The sequence below is a fragment of the Rhinolophus hipposideros genome (genome assembly GCF_964194185.1).
Source record: "Rhinolophus hipposideros genome assembly, chromosome: 11".
Lineage (NCBI taxonomy): Eukaryota > Metazoa > Chordata > Mammalia > Chiroptera > Rhinolophidae > Rhinolophus > Rhinolophus hipposideros.
Window position 1 is genome coordinate 54,141,342 of NC_138057.1, and position 16,521 is coordinate 54,157,862.

Genomic DNA, 16,521 nt, shown 5'->3' on the forward strand with positions numbered 1-16,521 from the left:
TTGCAGCTCTGAGCTGCCAGGAATCTGTGATTCTTTTAATAAATTGTGTGTGTGCCTCTGTGTGTTTCCTGTGTGGGCACGTTTTGTGCGTGTGTGCATGTCTGAACAAGCCTGCAATGGTTCTAGCCAGAATGGCTTCTCACGTAGCCCTATCTATAGCAATGATAACGGTGCAGATACTTGATATTTGGCTGTCCTGGCACCTGTTTGTGGGGTGTTGGAGCTTTTAACAGCACAGTTGAGGATCTGTCAAAGTTTCCATCGTCCTTTGGACAACTGGGCTCCAGAGTATGTGAGTGGGAAAATTAAGAGTGAGATGTTAACATGTCAAGCTGCGTGTCCCAGTTTTAATTTTACATTTAAAAGGAACTAACCATTTGAGAAGCCACGAGTAGGGAACTACAGGAAGAGATTGCCTAGTGCTTACCAATGATTACTTCCAAGAACATGTTTAACTTTCAATGCGTTTTTAAAATTAAAAAAAAAATTCTAAATTAAAAACCCGTGTAGATACCCCTTTCTTCCTCTAGTGCAGAGCCTGATATGGGCAAGACACTCAGTAAGTAGGTGTGGAATAAATGCATGAATATCTTGACTTTCTCTACATGGAATTTGAGTCTGATGAGAACCTTAGGTCAGATATGGGGAAATGGCAGCCGTGGGCTGAGTCTTGCCTGCAGATGTGTACTATTTGGTCTGAATGTTGTTTTTAAAATATTTGGATCATATGTCAATATTGTCAAATCAGTACAGTTTACATAAAGATGAGCAGATCTAATAGCATCGCCCACATTCTTACATGGCATAACTTGCTGGAGCACTGAAAGCTCCGTGAGCCACTGTCCCCACCTCCCCCAAGTATCCGGCAGCTATTATTATAGGCTAAGGTCAGAGAGCATCTAGAAATTCCTTCTCCTTAAAACCAACACTAACTTCCTTGTCGGGAGATGATAAGGAGATTACCCAGGCGTTCGTTGCTATCCTCCTCCCCTGAGTAAATTTACAGTTCTAAGTAAGGACATGAAGACAGGCTATATGCCAGAGCTTTCTCCCAAGCAGTCTCACCCATAACCAACCTGTCTTTGGAGTGAAGGTGTACGTGTAACGTGTGCATATAAATACAGGGTCCCCTAATACAGAACCCATGACTTTCCTGATGGAGCCAGACTGATGCTTCCCTGTGAACTCTGCACATTTACTCTGTGCACATTTTAAGATTAGGAAACTGAGACTTAAATTCCTTAAAGGTTAGCTGGTTCCAGTTGCCCGCAGGCACCATGGAGTTATGCAACATTCACAGGCAATGTGGAGGCTAGTTATAGACTATTCTTTGCTATTCGGTAAAGTAGACCCCCCTTTAGGATCTTGATTAACCTTAAAAGCTAAAACAGTACATTGTTTCCCACACATGCTGTAATTGAGAATTTTCTCTCATTTTACTTTACTTCCCCCGCTTACCTCCCATTTCCCTGTTACTCCAAATTAGAGAGCTTTTTGTGGGGTTCCAGCCCTACCTCTTAGCACACCGCCTGGACACATAATACTCACTCCATTGATGCTTTTTGGATGATAAGGAATAAAGAAATGAAGATACATTTCTACTCATACACGTTCATCTAATACTCTCCTGGTCAGAGCTGACAACAAAATGGTTGTGGGAACTCTTTCCTCACCTACTGGATACCTGGGTCTGAGAGTTGGTTTTAGGTTCTAATAGTCATGAGAGGTCCAAGGCAGTATTTTCTTACCTATTGAACTCCTCCGCACCTAATTCACATAATGAGGCACGTCAAATTGTAAAACAGGACACCATTTTAAACGTGGCCAGCTCTAGCTTGGCCATTCTCAGCATCACTGTTGGACACTGGCACACAAAGAGCCTTCTGTCTTTAGCAGTCCATGCCCATTTAGTTTAGTTATTGCGTTAGCCATTTTTATCTTTTTTTTCCTAGATAACATATGCCATTTTTAAAAACAGCTTTTTTGAGATACAATTTACATACCATAAAATTCACCCTTTTAAAGTATGTAACTCAATGTTTGTTTTTAGTGTATTCACAGAGTTATGCAACCATAACTGTAATCAATTTTAGAACATTCTCATCACCTCAAAAAAGAAACCCATACCCCTCAGCTCTCACTCCCCATTGCCCTCAACCTCCTCAGTTCTAGGGAACCACTAATCTACTCTCTTTCTCTAGAGATTTGACTATTCTGGACATTTCATATAAACGGAGTCAGACCCTGTTGTCCTTTGTGACAGGCTTCTTTCACTTACCATGATGTTTTCAAGGTTTTATCTATGTTGTAGCATGTATCAGTCCTTCATTCTTTTTATTGCCAAATAGTAGTCTGTTGTATGGATGTACCACATTTTATTTATCCATTCATCATTTGATAGACATTTGAGTTATTTTCACTTTTTGGCTAGTATGAATAATGCTGCTATGAACTGCAAAACTTTTTTGGGGGCATATGCTTTCATTTCTCTTGGGTATATCCCCAAGGAGTGGAATTGCTGCATCATGTGATAATGCCATGTTTAAGCTTTTGAGAAACTGCTAGCATATTTTCCAAAGAGGCTACATCATTTAACATTCCCATCAACACTGAGTGAATGTTCCAATTTCTCCACATTCTCACCAACACTTGTTATTATCTGTCTTTTTTTTTTTTATAGCTATCTCAGTGAGTGTGAAGTAGTATCTTGTTCTGTGCTTGATTTTTATTTCCCTGATGGCTAATAATGTTGAGCATCTTTTTTATGTGTGTATTAACCATTTTTATGCCTTCTTTGGAGAAATATCTATTCAGATTCTTTTTAAATCAGGTTATATTGTCTTATATTTTTAGTTATAAAAGATCTTTATATAGTCTGGTTACCAGACCCTTATCACATATATGATTTGCAAAAATTTTCTCCCAATCTATGGGTTGGTTATCTTTTAACTTTCTTGATAGTGTCCTTTGAAGCACAAACATTTTTAATTTTGATGAAGTCCAATTTATCTATTTTTTTCTTTTGTTGCTTATTGTTTTAGTAGCATATGTAAGCAACAATTGCTTAATGCAGGGTCACAGAGATTGATACCTATGTTTTCTTCTAAAACTTTTATTGTCTTAGCTCTTACATTTAGGTCTTTGATCCATTTTGAGTAAATTTTTGTATACATGTCATTTTTGAAAACTAGTTAAAATGAGAAATAATTAGGAGTTTAAAAAATATGCAACTGTCTTTGGCTTTAATTGACAATCATGTTATGTTTCATTAACACATATCACTTAATGGGGAAAATTTAACTCCTAATGAGGTTGGTATTCTCAATATTTACTTAAAAATTCAATAAGCTAAGAATTGTTAGAAAAGGCCTTTGACATTTTTGTTTTTAAAAAATCAATTGCTTGCAGTAGATATTTAAAGAAATAAAACCATATTTTAACATGCAATGTAAGTAATATTTTAAAATACATTAAAAACATCTTTATTTCCCTCTTGTAATGATATGGGCCTCAATTTTACACCGTGATTCTCAGTCAGGGGTGATTCTGCTCCCCAGGGGACATCTGGCAGTGTTTGGAGACATTTTGGTTTGTCACAACGTGAGGGTGAGGATGGTACTAGCAACCATTGGGCAGCGGACAGAGATGGCTGTCAAACAGTCTGATGAACAGATCAGCCCCCACCACGAGGAATCACACAGCCCCAAACATCAATTGGGCCAAGGTTGAAAACCCTACTTTAACTAACTCAGTGGCCTCTATCAAATATATTTGAGAAGAGATGTGAGTTTGCAAACACTTTTCCTCTCAGTTACAACCTCATGGGTTTCTCCCATCACAATACAGAGCTTTTCAGAGGCCAGAATGTGCCTCAGCTCCTTCCTGCCATCAAAACCCTTTATGGTGACAAAAATCTATCAGGTCTCCTCTTTTGAGGATCATTGGGGAAACACTTGCATTCAGTGCTTAACTCATTTTATATTTGTATGTTTTCATTTTTTGAATTTCGAGATATATTTGGATAATTCATTGCCCCCCCGATCAGCATTCATAATTGGGTAACCAAACTGTTGACATGTATTTTAACAGATTATAGGACACCAGTGATAATAAGCAATGATTTGTGAGTGTTTGGCACTGCGCTAAGTACTCTTCCTGCATTATCTGATTTAATTTTCTCAGTAATTCTGAGAGGGTGACTAATATTCACATTTTACAGCCATAGAAACTGAGGCACAATGAGATTAGGCTACTGGCCCAGGATTGTATAGCTGAAGTCATCACTACTCCAAGTCAGAGCTTAAGCCTGATGGGGGTCAACAGAGAAGTGCGGGTATGTCATAAAGCATTTGGTTACTCGTGAATAGTCACAGAGGAACATTTAGGTAGTCCTCTCAATTGAGTCACAGTAAGTGCCCTGCCACGGGAGAGAAGGAGGAACCCACAGCGCTAGCCCCAGGGAAAGCCCATCTCACCTTGGACATGCCCAAAGATGTGTGGCTCACCTGTAACCATCCCCCATTCCGCATAGCATAGTGGACAGTGTCTGAGGACTGCTGCTGACAGGAAATGGGGATGTCTGTAGCATTGCTTACATTCTTGGCACTCACCCCCAAATCAGTCAAGGCTTGATTTTCTACCCACTGGCCATCCTCTCATAACACGCTCCAAGTCCCAAATGTCTCTCCTGCCTTGCGACCTACATCCACTTGCGCGTACACCAGCACCACTCCCCGAGTTTCTCACATGTACCATGCGCGGGGCTAGGCCAACCCACCTTCTGCTCTCCCAGAGTCGAGGTCACACTCCGGCCCCCGGACCTCACGGGTTCTGCTCCTACTGGAACAGCACTGTGGTGTTCAACAAAAGTGTCTCAGAAAAAAATCCTGCTGCACTTAAACAGTAGTATTTCCTTCCCAGGCCTTCACACTCTATGTGCACATAGCATATATCTTCATGTATTTGATATCATTCCCCCCTCAGAGAGTCTTTTAGGAAAGGATTTGGAGTGTGTGTTTAAGTGAAGATATGCATTTGGTGGTACGAAGATCGGAGATGGAATGGCTCTCCAGGTTAGCCATTTTGGGGTGCGGCAGGAAGTGAGGTAAGATTCTGCTCACATCTGCCTTCCAGTGTCCTCTACTACTTTGAATGAAATAGGGTAGGGAGAGAGCAATGAATAGAAATCAAGATTGCCCTCCTCTTCCAAACCTGAAGAAGGTTTTTGTTTTAGATCTGTCCTGAAACAACTTGGGCAAATCTTTCCTTGCTCTGGGCCTCAGTTTCCCCTTGAAGGAAAGGTGCATGCACTAGACAATCTCTAAGCATTCCTGCAACGATAAACTTTGATTCTCTAAGGTACTGGGGGCTGAGTTACAGGGAAGCCCGTGGGATTCTAGTCCACCCTAATTAGGAATCTGTTTTAGTAGGAAGCCCACCCCGAGAAGTCTGCCCAGGTTCGAAGAAGAAAACACAATGATTAGTTGACGCTCTCTTTCTTCAGAGACCCATCTCCAGGGGCGACGTTGAAAATATTTAACAGCCAGCATGGCATGAGCACGGACCATCAGGCGGGTAGAAGGCAGCCAGTAGAGCCTTCCGGGACTGCAGCCTGAAAGCATGTGTCTCCCACCTTGCCCACCTCGCCGTTCTGCCAAGCTTTCCCCGCTTGTGTTGTGGGTCTGCCTCTTCCTGTCTGACTATATCCCGGGCCCTAATTCAAACCCCTTGGCCTTCTTCTCTTCCTGATCACTTTGTACACAATGGCTATAAATATCCTCCTGCACGCAAACACCAGCTTAATCGTATTTGTCACTCAGCAGATACTCTTGGAGCATCTGTGCTCAGCCCCATCTCGGCTGCCCCCTCACACCCTCGCCTTCAAAAAACGTTAGAGGCTGGGAAATTCAGGCAGATTAAGAGACCTGAGTCCTAGCTTGGCTCTGTCCCTTATCTGCTGAGTGACCTTGGACAGGTCCCTGCCCCTCCCAGGTGTCAGATTTCTTACCTGTAAATGAGTGACTTGGATTGATTCAAAGAGCTCTGAGGTCCCCATTGTTCAATGATGAGTTTCTGGAGAAATGCATGTCTTCAGCAGCTGATCTCTCTCTCTCTCTCTCACTCTCTCTCTCTCTCTCTCTCTCTCTCTCTCTCCCTCTCCTCTCTCTCTCTCTCTCTCCACCGGTCCCACAACCTCCACTATAGAATGCACTGCTGCCTGCAGGCCTGAGGCAGAAGGATCAGACCACCAAGGCGCCCACAGGCCCCTTTAAAAGGGAAGAGCTCTTGGATCACTTGGAAAAGCAAGCAAAGGAGTTTAAAGACCGAGAAGACCTGGTCCCCTACACAGGGGAAAAGCGAGGTACTGAACCATGTTGCTCTTATGACTATGTCACTCCCCGTGCGTCGCTGAGGGTCAGCTGCGTGCCAGGCCCTCTGTTGATCCCAGTGTGACTGGGCCTCATGCCTTCATCCCTGCCTGGCCAAAAAACACGAAGCCAACTCCAAAAGCATTGATTACATAGATTTAGGGAAGTTTTTCGTAAACCAGACCAGCAAAACTTCCCCTTAAGTCCCGTTTAACTAGGGTTCCTGTTTATTTTTCATACAAGCCTGTATGCTTTTAAAAGTGAGAGAAGTAACTATTAATCATGATATCAGCACAGGCCCGTCCTGTGCAAACCAGGAATAACAAATACCCTCTCTCTACCCTAACCATCTCTGCCCTTTCCCCAAAGTTCCTTTCTCTGGCAATTGTGTTATCCCTTCTTTCATCTGTCCCCCCAAGACTCTGTCCCAGCCTAAGGCAAGCCATTTAGAAGTGTCTGGGGAACAGAGAGCACTCCCTGACTATCCAGCCCTTCCAAGGCTTCCTGTTGCAACTCTAAACCATTCTACTGCCCACTTCTATCATGCTTACCCTTGCTTAACACACTGCTGCCCCACAGGCCTCCTTCTGTTCTTCAAGCATTCTGAGCTCTTTGCTACCTCAGGACCTTTGCCTGTATTCCCTCTGCCTGGAATGCTGGTCCTGCGTCTGCCTCTGTGCTGTCTTCGTCCCCTGTAAATAGCATCATGGTTAGAAAAGGGCTGGAGCAATACGTTTTAAAACCTGCTGTGCCTCCATTTCCTCATTTATGAAATGGGGGTGCTGAAAATAACATTACCAACCGCATGAAGTTGTTACAAGGATTGAGTTAAGATATATATATAACGCACTGAGAGCAGCACCTGGCACATAGTGAAGGCTATGCAACTATTAGCTATTATTATCCTTTCGGTCTCAGCCGCACTGTCTCCTCTTTCAGGGAAGTCTTTCCTGTCTCCTTGGTTTAGGACGTGCAGTCCCTTCAGCTCCCCGCTTGGTGATTCTCCATCTCAGGAGCCTATGCATGTCTCGCACAACAACTCCCATTTTATCCTTATGTCTTTATTTTTCATTTGTCTCTCTCACTGGCCTGTAAGAGCCATGAGGGCAGAGATTCAGGCTTTTTTGACTCACACAGTACCCCCAGCACCCGGTGTACAGTAGGGCCTGGTATACAGTAGGACTCAGGAGAGAGTTGGTGAATGAATGAATGGGTTCAAATTAAATAAATGTGTAATGAAGCCTGTGGGCTATATCCTTAGACTATAAGCCCTGAGTACAAGGACCTCATCTGTCTGGTTGATCATTACGTCCTCGCACCTAATAAACCCTAGCACATAGTAGGCACCCAATAAATATTTGTGGAATGAAAGCATTCATTCTGATTAGTTAATTAATTAATTACTTGTGTGACTAATTGTTTATTTTCGGTCTCTTCCATTCTCCCCACCCCCAAGAATGTAAACGTGATGAGCCAGGGGTCTGTGTCTGCGGTTTTTATCTCTGTATCCCTGTTGTATTCTTAGCACAATGCACTGCACAGCGCTCCTTGATAAATAATAAAATGGAAGAGCATGCAGGATTAGAGCGCGTGGGGACGACGTGGAGCCATCCCAAACCCTGGCGTTGGAGCTCAGACCAGATTTTACTGAGAACTTAGAAGGTCAGGGAAGCCCAGGGCAACTGGCTGACAGAACTTTGTTTGAAGGACTGTGGTCTGAGACGTCCCAGAGGGGGTGGCAGAGCACGGGGGTGGGAATGACTGGGGCCTCGACCACAAGGGCCGGGTGTGCCCGGCTGGGAGTGTGGGCACCAGATGTTTTCAAGCAAGGCACTCGTGCCACAGGAGTGGTTTCTGTACAGCACATAAAGATAACAGAATCTCTGGATTTCATGGGGCCTTCAAACTCCCATTTTCCCACCTGCCCATTTGAAAACTAGGGAAACCAAGGCTGTGAGAAAATGAGCAGAAGACCTGGATGGACAGCTAGTGAGTCACCGCTCGTGTCCCCTTCCCCAGGCACCCACCCCTCTCCCAGGGGAGTAGCCCGAGATGGGGTGGGGTGGAGAAGAGAATGAGAGTGGTACACAACCGGTCCTGCCCCGCCAGGGAATGCCAGCCTGGCCCAGAGCCAGGAACAGTGCTCCAGACTCCCAGAGCCTGACTGGATCGTGAAAAACCAGGCTGACCCAACAAGGTGGCTAGAATGTATTCTATTGCCATATGATGACAATCCTAAAAAGTTCATCCTCATCGTCACCACCACCACCACCAGGGTCATCACCATGAAGTATTTACATGATAATTGCTGGAGTCCTTGCAGGTTGAGTAAGTCAGGGTCTCAGCAGAGAGTGTGGCGAAGGAGACCTTCCGGCTTTAACAGGCAGACTCAGGGCCATTCAGTCCAGCCCTTACTGAGCATCCACCCAGCTAGTTCTGAGGGGAAACAGTGCTCTAGTCACCACGAGACCTGACAGAATGTGAAAGGAGCCATACACTCGTGCAGTGTCCTGAGGAATTTGGACTTCATTTACTCTCATTCCGGTGAGGGGATCAGAATAAAGCTCCTTGCAGGATATTCTCATTAGAAGTAGATGTGGCGGGAATATTTCAGCTCTTGCTTCCCGGCAATTGTCAGATTTGGCTCAAATAAACGCTTACAAAAATTCTCAAAAAAAAAAAAAAAAAAAAGAAGTAGATGTGGCTGCATGTGCTAGAGAGAAAAGTAAAAGAAGAGAGACTTAATCAAAATGGAAGTTTTTCTCTCACTTAGAAGCGGTGCAGGGTTAGGCAGTCCAGGGCTCGTAAGCATCTTGCCTGGCTTTAGGAATTAAGACGCTTTCCAGTTTTTTCATCCGCCATCCCTGAAATGTGTCCTGTGGTCCATCTGGCTGCTGAAGCTCCAGTCATCACATCCACATTCCAGTTAGTAAGATGAAGGAAGGGAAGAAGTGCAAGTGCCCTGTGGTTTCTGAGAGTCACTGGAGGCATCTGCTGCAAGGGTACAATAAACCATGGGTCTTCAGTATTTATTGAATCTCCATCTTAGTCATTGCATCTATCATTTTCACAGTTGATTTTCTTTCTAGCCTGTCGTGCGGGGCGTCTGGGGGGGTCTCTGGCCCCGCTCCCCACATAAGAACACAGGACATGCTGAGGCCAAAAAGGAACACCCACGGAGCCATAGATAGGGGAGTCAAACCAATATATTCTCGCCGGCAGCATCCGCCTCTCTGCAATCCGCTCTTGCTAGCCCCCATTCTTTTTTCTGCTAGCGTAGCCACAGCAGTTATATTAGAGGCCAATGGCTTACGGGTTACAGCTGACGGCCAACTAGCCCCAGCTGCTGGCCATCTGATCACAGTTGATGGCCATTTACTACCCGAGCCAGCACCTTTCCATGTGAGGCTGAGAGGCTGGAAACTGCTTTTTGGGGTTTTGTCCCCACATAGCCGCTTTTACTTCTTTGTATGTTTTTCCCTTTTCCAGATCCACCTCTGGTGGAGGTTATGATACATTTTCTCCCGGTTAATTTTGTTGTATATTCTGCTTATATAGGTAATTGATCTTTGCTGTAAACAATTTAAACAATAAAACAAAGTAATTCGAAGTAATTCCTTCCACTGAGAGACAGGCACTGATCCCATTTTAGTGAATATCTGGACATTTCGCTCTGCACTTCCCCCCCCTCCCCACCTCTGCCATTACCACCCTGTCTAAGTGACCATCATCTCTCACCTGGACTCACGCAGGAGCCTCCTGACCATGTCCCAGCTCCCATCCTTGCCTCCCCCCCCCCCACCTCGGGCTAGTCTCAATCAGTAGCCAATGTGAGCAGAGGTTTTTTTCAATTGCGGTAAAATTCGCATAACATAACACGAACCATTTGAAAGAGAACAATTCAGTGGTGTTTAGTTCATCCACAATGTTGCCCAATCACCATCTCTATCTAGACCCAGAACATTTTCATCACTCCAAAATAAAACCCTGTACCCAATAAGCAGTTACTCCTACCCCCCGCCCCCAGCCCCTGGCAACCACCAATCTGTTTGTATGGATTTACCTTTCTAGTTCCTATCATATAATGTGTGGCTTTGTGTGTCTGGCTTCTTTCACTTGGCATATTGTTTTTGAGACTCATTCATTCCCTTTTGTGACTGAATAATATTCTACAATTTATCTTTTCATCCACTGATGGACTTTTTGGTTGTTTCTACTTTTTGGCTACTGTGATTAGTGCTGCTATGAACAATTTATGTGCAAGTATTTGTTTGAGGGCCTATTTTCAGTTCTTTTGAAGACATGCCTAGGAATGGAATTGCTGCATCATAAGGTAATACTACATTTAAATGTTTGAAGAATTAAAAAACTTTCCCAAAGCAGCTTCAGCATTTTCCATTCCCACCAGCAATATATACGAGGGTTCCAATTGCTCCACATCCTTGCCAACACTTGTCATTTTCTATGTTGATTTTTGGTGTCTAGTATTGTCATCCTCATGGGTGCGAAGTGATACCTCATTGTGGTTTTGATTTTCATTTCTCTAATAACCAGTGATGGTGAACATCTTTGCATGTGCTGCTGGCCATATGTATATACTCTTTGGAGAAATATTATAAATCCTTTGCCCATTTTATAATTGGCTTTTTGTTGTTGTTGTTGTTGTTGTAAAAGTTCTTTATATATTCTGGATACAGATCCTATCAGATATATGATTTGTGAATATTTTCTCCCATTCTGTATGTTGTCTTTTCACTTTCTTGGTAATGTTTTTTGATGAACAAAAGTTTTAAATTTTGATAAAATCCAGTTGATCTATTTTTTCTTTTGTTTTTTGTTCTTTTGTTGTCATATTAAAGAATACATTGCCATATCTAAGGTCATGAAGATTTATGCTTATGTTTTCATCTAAGAGTTTTATAGTTTTAGCTATTATATTTTAAGTCATTGATCCATTTTCAGTTCATTTTTCTAAATGGTGTAAAATAGGGGTCCAACCTCATCCTTTTACCTGTGAATATCCAGTTGTCCCAGCACCACTTCTTAAAGAATCTATTCTTTCACCGTTGAATGGACTTGAGACCTTTGTCAAAAATAAACTTGCCATAGATGTATGGGTTTGTTTCTGGAGTCTCTAATCTATCACATTATTTATAGGTCTATTCTTGCATTAATGCCACACTGTTTAACTTTGTAGTAAGTTTTGAAGTCAGGACTTCTGAGTGCTCCAGCTTGTTCTTTATCAAGATTGTTTTGGCTCTTTGGGGTCCCTTGCAATTTCATATGAAATTGAAAATTGGCTTTTCCATTTCTGTGACAAAAAAAGATTATTGGAATTTTGATAAGGATTGCATTGTATCTATAGATTGCTTTGGGTGTCACTGCCATTTTAATATTGTCTTCTAATGCTTGAACTCAGGAGATATTTCTATTTATTTAGGTCTTTAATTTTTTCAGCAATGTTTTGTAATGTTCTATGTACAAGTCTTTTACTTCTTGGTTAAATTTGTTACTAAGTATTTTATTCTTTTGGATGCTATTGTAGATGAAATTATTTTCCTAATTTCCCTTTCAGATTGTTCATTGCTGGTGTATAGAAATACTATATATTTTTGTATGGTGATCTTGTGTAAGGTTGCGGAATTCACTTAGTAGTTTTTTTCTGGATTCTTTTGGGGTTTCTACATATAAGACTATGTCATCTGTGAGCAGAGATCAGTTTACTTCTTCCTTTCCATGTATTTCTTTTTCTTGTCCATTTTTTTGCATCCTTGTCCTGTTGCTGATCTTAGGGGCTCCTTTCCTCCTCATTCTTCCCAGCTCATAGGCCATCATCTCAGCGAGGCTTTCGCTGACCACCCTACCCCAAAGAACAGTGCCCGCCTCACTGACACCCCAGTCTGGAACTACCTAGTCTTTTGCTCTGCTTTGTTTTTCTTCACAATAATCTTAATACCATCTGATATTTTTACATGCTTGTTTACTATGTCTCCTTTCACTACATTGTCCACTGTTATTCTGGTCCCTAGAAACGTACCTAGCACGTACAGTGTTTCCCCAAAAATAAGATCGGGTCTTATATTAATTTTTTCTTCAAAAGATGCATTTAGGGCTTATGTTCAGGGGATGTCATCCTGAAAAATCATGCTAGGGCTTAGTTTCCAGTTAGGTCTTATTTTCGGGAAAACATGGTAGGAAACAATAAATATCTATTACATGAATGTTTATACTATATACATTTACATACACACACACATATATGTATGAGTGTGTGTCCATAATTTTTCATATATGGACTTAAATTATTCATGCTATTTTGTAAACTTGTTTATGCCACATTTTGTCTTGAGCATTTTCCTTCTTACTAAGTGGAGATCTCCATCATCCTTTCTAATAACTGCTGGAACTCCGTTATATGGATGCCCAGAATTTCTTTAGCAAGCCCTATTGGCAGACCCTGCAGTGACCACCTTCGTGCATGCCTCTTTGCTCCCTCCTGCAGTTATGAGTCTGACACTTTGAAAATATCAGGTCCTATGAGGCAAGTAGACATTTTTTGCTCCTTATTCCTCTTTTAATAATCTGAATGTGCTTTATTTATTTTGTTTAAAGGTGTTTTTAAATTTTTTTCTCCCATCAGAACCCTCAGTTAGGGTGTCTCAGATCCTGGTATTCTATTATTATTATTATTATTATTAATCTTTTTCCTACTTATAGGTTGCTTAGATTAGTGACCGATGTTTTCAATAGCGAGCAGTCTAGTTTGACCAAGTTATAAAGTTGTTCTTTTCAAATGTGAAACATGATTTGCTGGAGATCTTTGATTCCTTTTCTTTGGGGAAGTTTGGCATTGGGTCCCCAGAGGGAGGAACCTCAAGGGACTCTCAGCATTGAGAGATCACAGGGCTCAGGGATGGTCACCTGGGGCCATCGCCAGAGGCTGCCCCAGTGCCACTGCCTTCCCTGTAACAAGTACTTGTGTGTTTGCAGGAAAGGTCTGGGTCCCCAAGCAGAAGCCAATGGATCCTGTGCTGGAAAGTGTGACGCTGGAGCCAGAGCTAGAAGAGGCATTAGCAAATGCGTCAGATGCAGAACTCTGTGATATCGCAGGTAAGAGGCATTCCAGAAGCTCCCCCATGTCCTCCAGAAGGAGTTGACCTGCATCTGAATGGAGCCTTGGGTGATTTATTTCAATATGAACACCCTCTGTTTATAACAAGGGCTAGAGGAAACCAATAATAGTAAAATAGAAGTACATTATCAAAACCAAAATGATGGAAATAGAGATAAAACCATCCAAACCCATCACACCATGGAGCCATCTTTTGTTGCCAGGAGACCCCATCCCAGAGGGATGTGGAAGCATCCTGGAGTGCCAGCATGGGCCACTGCATGAAATCCTGCCCATGCCACCTGGGAAGAGAGAATGGCACGGGGGGAAGACAGAGGGCTATGGGCATCTCAGGTTTGGGAGGTTCACAAAGGCTGGAGCAAATTCATCTGATTTTACAACTTTGCACAGCTCAGAGAACCCCCATAGCTCATACCCCTGTAGCTCAGAGTGTAGCTCATACTACACTCTCCATGTTCATGTGTATTTCCTATGATCTTCACAAACAGCTGCTCAAACTCCAGAAAGTGGCCTGGTCTTCACAGCCCTTCACCACCTGGCCTTGTCTCCTTATTAGCATCTAGTCCCTGCCCCACACACCATCGTGCCATGCCCACCAAGGGTCAGGCCCTGGCCACCGCAAACACCCTGCATGCCCCACATTGTGCCGTGTACCCTGGCCAGTGGGGTTGGTGGTCTTTTTCTTCTGCGGACCAGGGGGCTACTAACCATCACCCCATTAATGACAGGAGGATGGATGGGGTGGGGAAAGACTCAAGGCAAGTGGGAGGGGAGAGGAAAAATGGGATCAACTGTGACTCTCTGGCTGTGACAGTGAGTTCAGAGGAGGAGTCAAAGAAGGTTCCAGATTTCCAGCTCCAAAAACTAAGTGGATGTTGGTGCATTTAATGAAGGTGGGTCTGTTAGTCTGTCAGGGCTGCCGTAACAAAATACGACAGGCTGAGTGGCGTAAACAACAGAAATTTGTTCTCTCACAGTTCTGAAGGTTAGAAACCCCAGATCAAGGTGTTGGCAGGTTTGGTTTCTTCCAAGCTTTCTCTCTCCTTGGCTTGCAGGTGACCATACGTCACTGTGTCCCTCTGTGCCTGTGTCCCCTGGGGTCCCTTTTGTGTCCTAATATCTTCTTATGAAGACATCAGACAGATTAGATTAAGGCCCACCCAAAAGCCTCGTTGTAACTTAATCACCTCTTTAAAGACCTTATCTCCAAATACAGTTACAAATTCTAAAATTCTAGGGATTAGGACTTTAACATGAACTTTGGAGAGTTACAATTCAGCTTCTAGCAGTGGGGAAGGAGCAGGTTCGGGGTAATACTGAGTTCACTTGAGGACCTTTGGAGTTTGAAGGGCCCGTGGGCCACCCAGGTGGGGACAGTTGTACGTGAAAGTGTTGAGTTCTGCAAGGGATGGATGCACACTGGAGCCCTGGCGGCATCACTGGCATAGAGATGCGGGCGTGGTTAGCCTGTCAAGCTGCAGGCAGACGGCATGGCAGGAATTGGGGCCTAGGGCTCTGCAGGTAAGTGCCTCGGCCAGGGTAGAAACCTTTGAGAGATGAGAAGTGGAAATAGGGCAAAACTAGGCTCATTGGGGACCAGTTAGCCCCAAATGAACTGGGAACCAAAGGCCAAATCAAAATGGGCAGAACCTAATGCAGGAGCTACGGAGACCAAACGGGAGTTCGGGGCTGGCCCAAGACTCAGAGGTGTGTGAGGCCAGAGGCCAGGGGAGGCCCCCAGTGCCAGGGGACTTGGCCAGCTGCAGCAGTCTCTTGCCTCATCGCTTCCTCAGGCTTCTTGTGGGTGTTGTGTGTGAGTCTTGATGGCATTCGTTGTGGGGGGGTGGGGAGCAGGAAAGGGATTGACTCTCACCTGTAGTGGGACCATAGGGGGAAGGGCAGCCAGAAGACTCAGGTAGGCAGGAGGGGTGACTTTGGGTGATGGTGGCCAAAGCCAGGTTGCAGGGACCCATGGAGTGCATAAGGACAGCCCCTGTGTAGACTCTGAATCCAAACAACCCCTTTCTCAGGAGGCGGAAGAACAGGGCTGTGGCTTAATGAGTGAGTGTCAGGGCTGAGAGAGGAAGCTTTCCATTTTCACTGTGCAGCACAAAAGCAGCGAGGAGCTCACCCAGATGAAAACGGAACCGAACACAGGGAACTTCACTGGTTTGCTTCGCCGTTCAAGATTTGTTTTGTCAAAAGCCGCACAAGTCATGTGAGATCCCACATGATGCTCATATATTTTGACTGAACCATTTCCCTGACAGGGGGTCCCCTTGACTTCCAGTTAATCTGTGCAGCCGGGAGATAGGGAGGGGACAGCGTGGTGCAGCACCTCCACGCTGACTCACCCTGGAGCTGTTTGACCCTGATCCTTCTCCTCTGACCGTCCTCCATGACATCACTCCCCTCATCAGTCAGCTCAGAGGGATTATCAAATGACTCCACTGTCAGAACCTCCAATTCCTGGGCCAAAATAGAACTGCAGCATTGGGCTAACTTTCTGTGTTCGTTTCCTGAAATTATTCATCTTTATTTTTGTTGGCATGGCTCATTATTATTATTTATGCATGATAACATACCCTGCCAATGTCCAGAAAGGAAACGGGGCACTGTAAGTCGACACCACTGTTAACGGGCTGACCTTGGGTGCCTGTCGTCATTTACTGGCCATTTGAAAGGTGGCAGTGTCTCTGGGGGAGGAGGGACTGAGCATTTGTTGATCACCAACTATGTCTCAGATGCTGTGGCAGTTTATTCCAACCCCTTGCTTTTTATTTATTGACCACAACAATCCTACGAAGTAAGTTTTATTGTCCCCATTTTATGGATGGAGAAAGTAGGCACGGTGAGGTTAAACGCCTTGCCCTCGGAGGCTGAACCCAGGCAGCTTCCTTCTAGGGCCCACTCAAAGCATCACCATCCGGCGCGACCTGGATAAAGCTATCCAGCGTGCGGCACAGTGGACACAGACAGTGGGTGCGAGGGGGTGCCAGGTCTCCTGGAGTCAGCCGGGGA

At 44.1% G+C, this 16,521-nt stretch overlaps 1 protein-coding gene across 5 annotated transcripts in view; it reads left to right on the forward strand.

Moving 5' to 3' along the window:
- The window catches only part of TMOD1 (tropomodulin 1), an 80,219-nt gene that overhangs the window by 31,444 nt on the left and 32,254 nt on the right, over positions 1–16,521 (forward strand). For 4 of the 5 annotated variants that reach the window (XM_081066493.1, XM_081066490.1, XM_081066492.1 and 1 more), the window contains exons 3-4: positions 6,205–6,361; positions 13,359–13,478. In XM_081066493.1, the coding sequence (XP_080922619.1) occupies positions 6,205–6,361; positions 13,359–13,478 (277 nt within the window). The remainder of the gene's footprint in view (positions 1–6,204; positions 6,362–13,358; positions 13,479–16,521) is intronic. The other variant, XM_081066494.1, reaches the window with a different exon arrangement.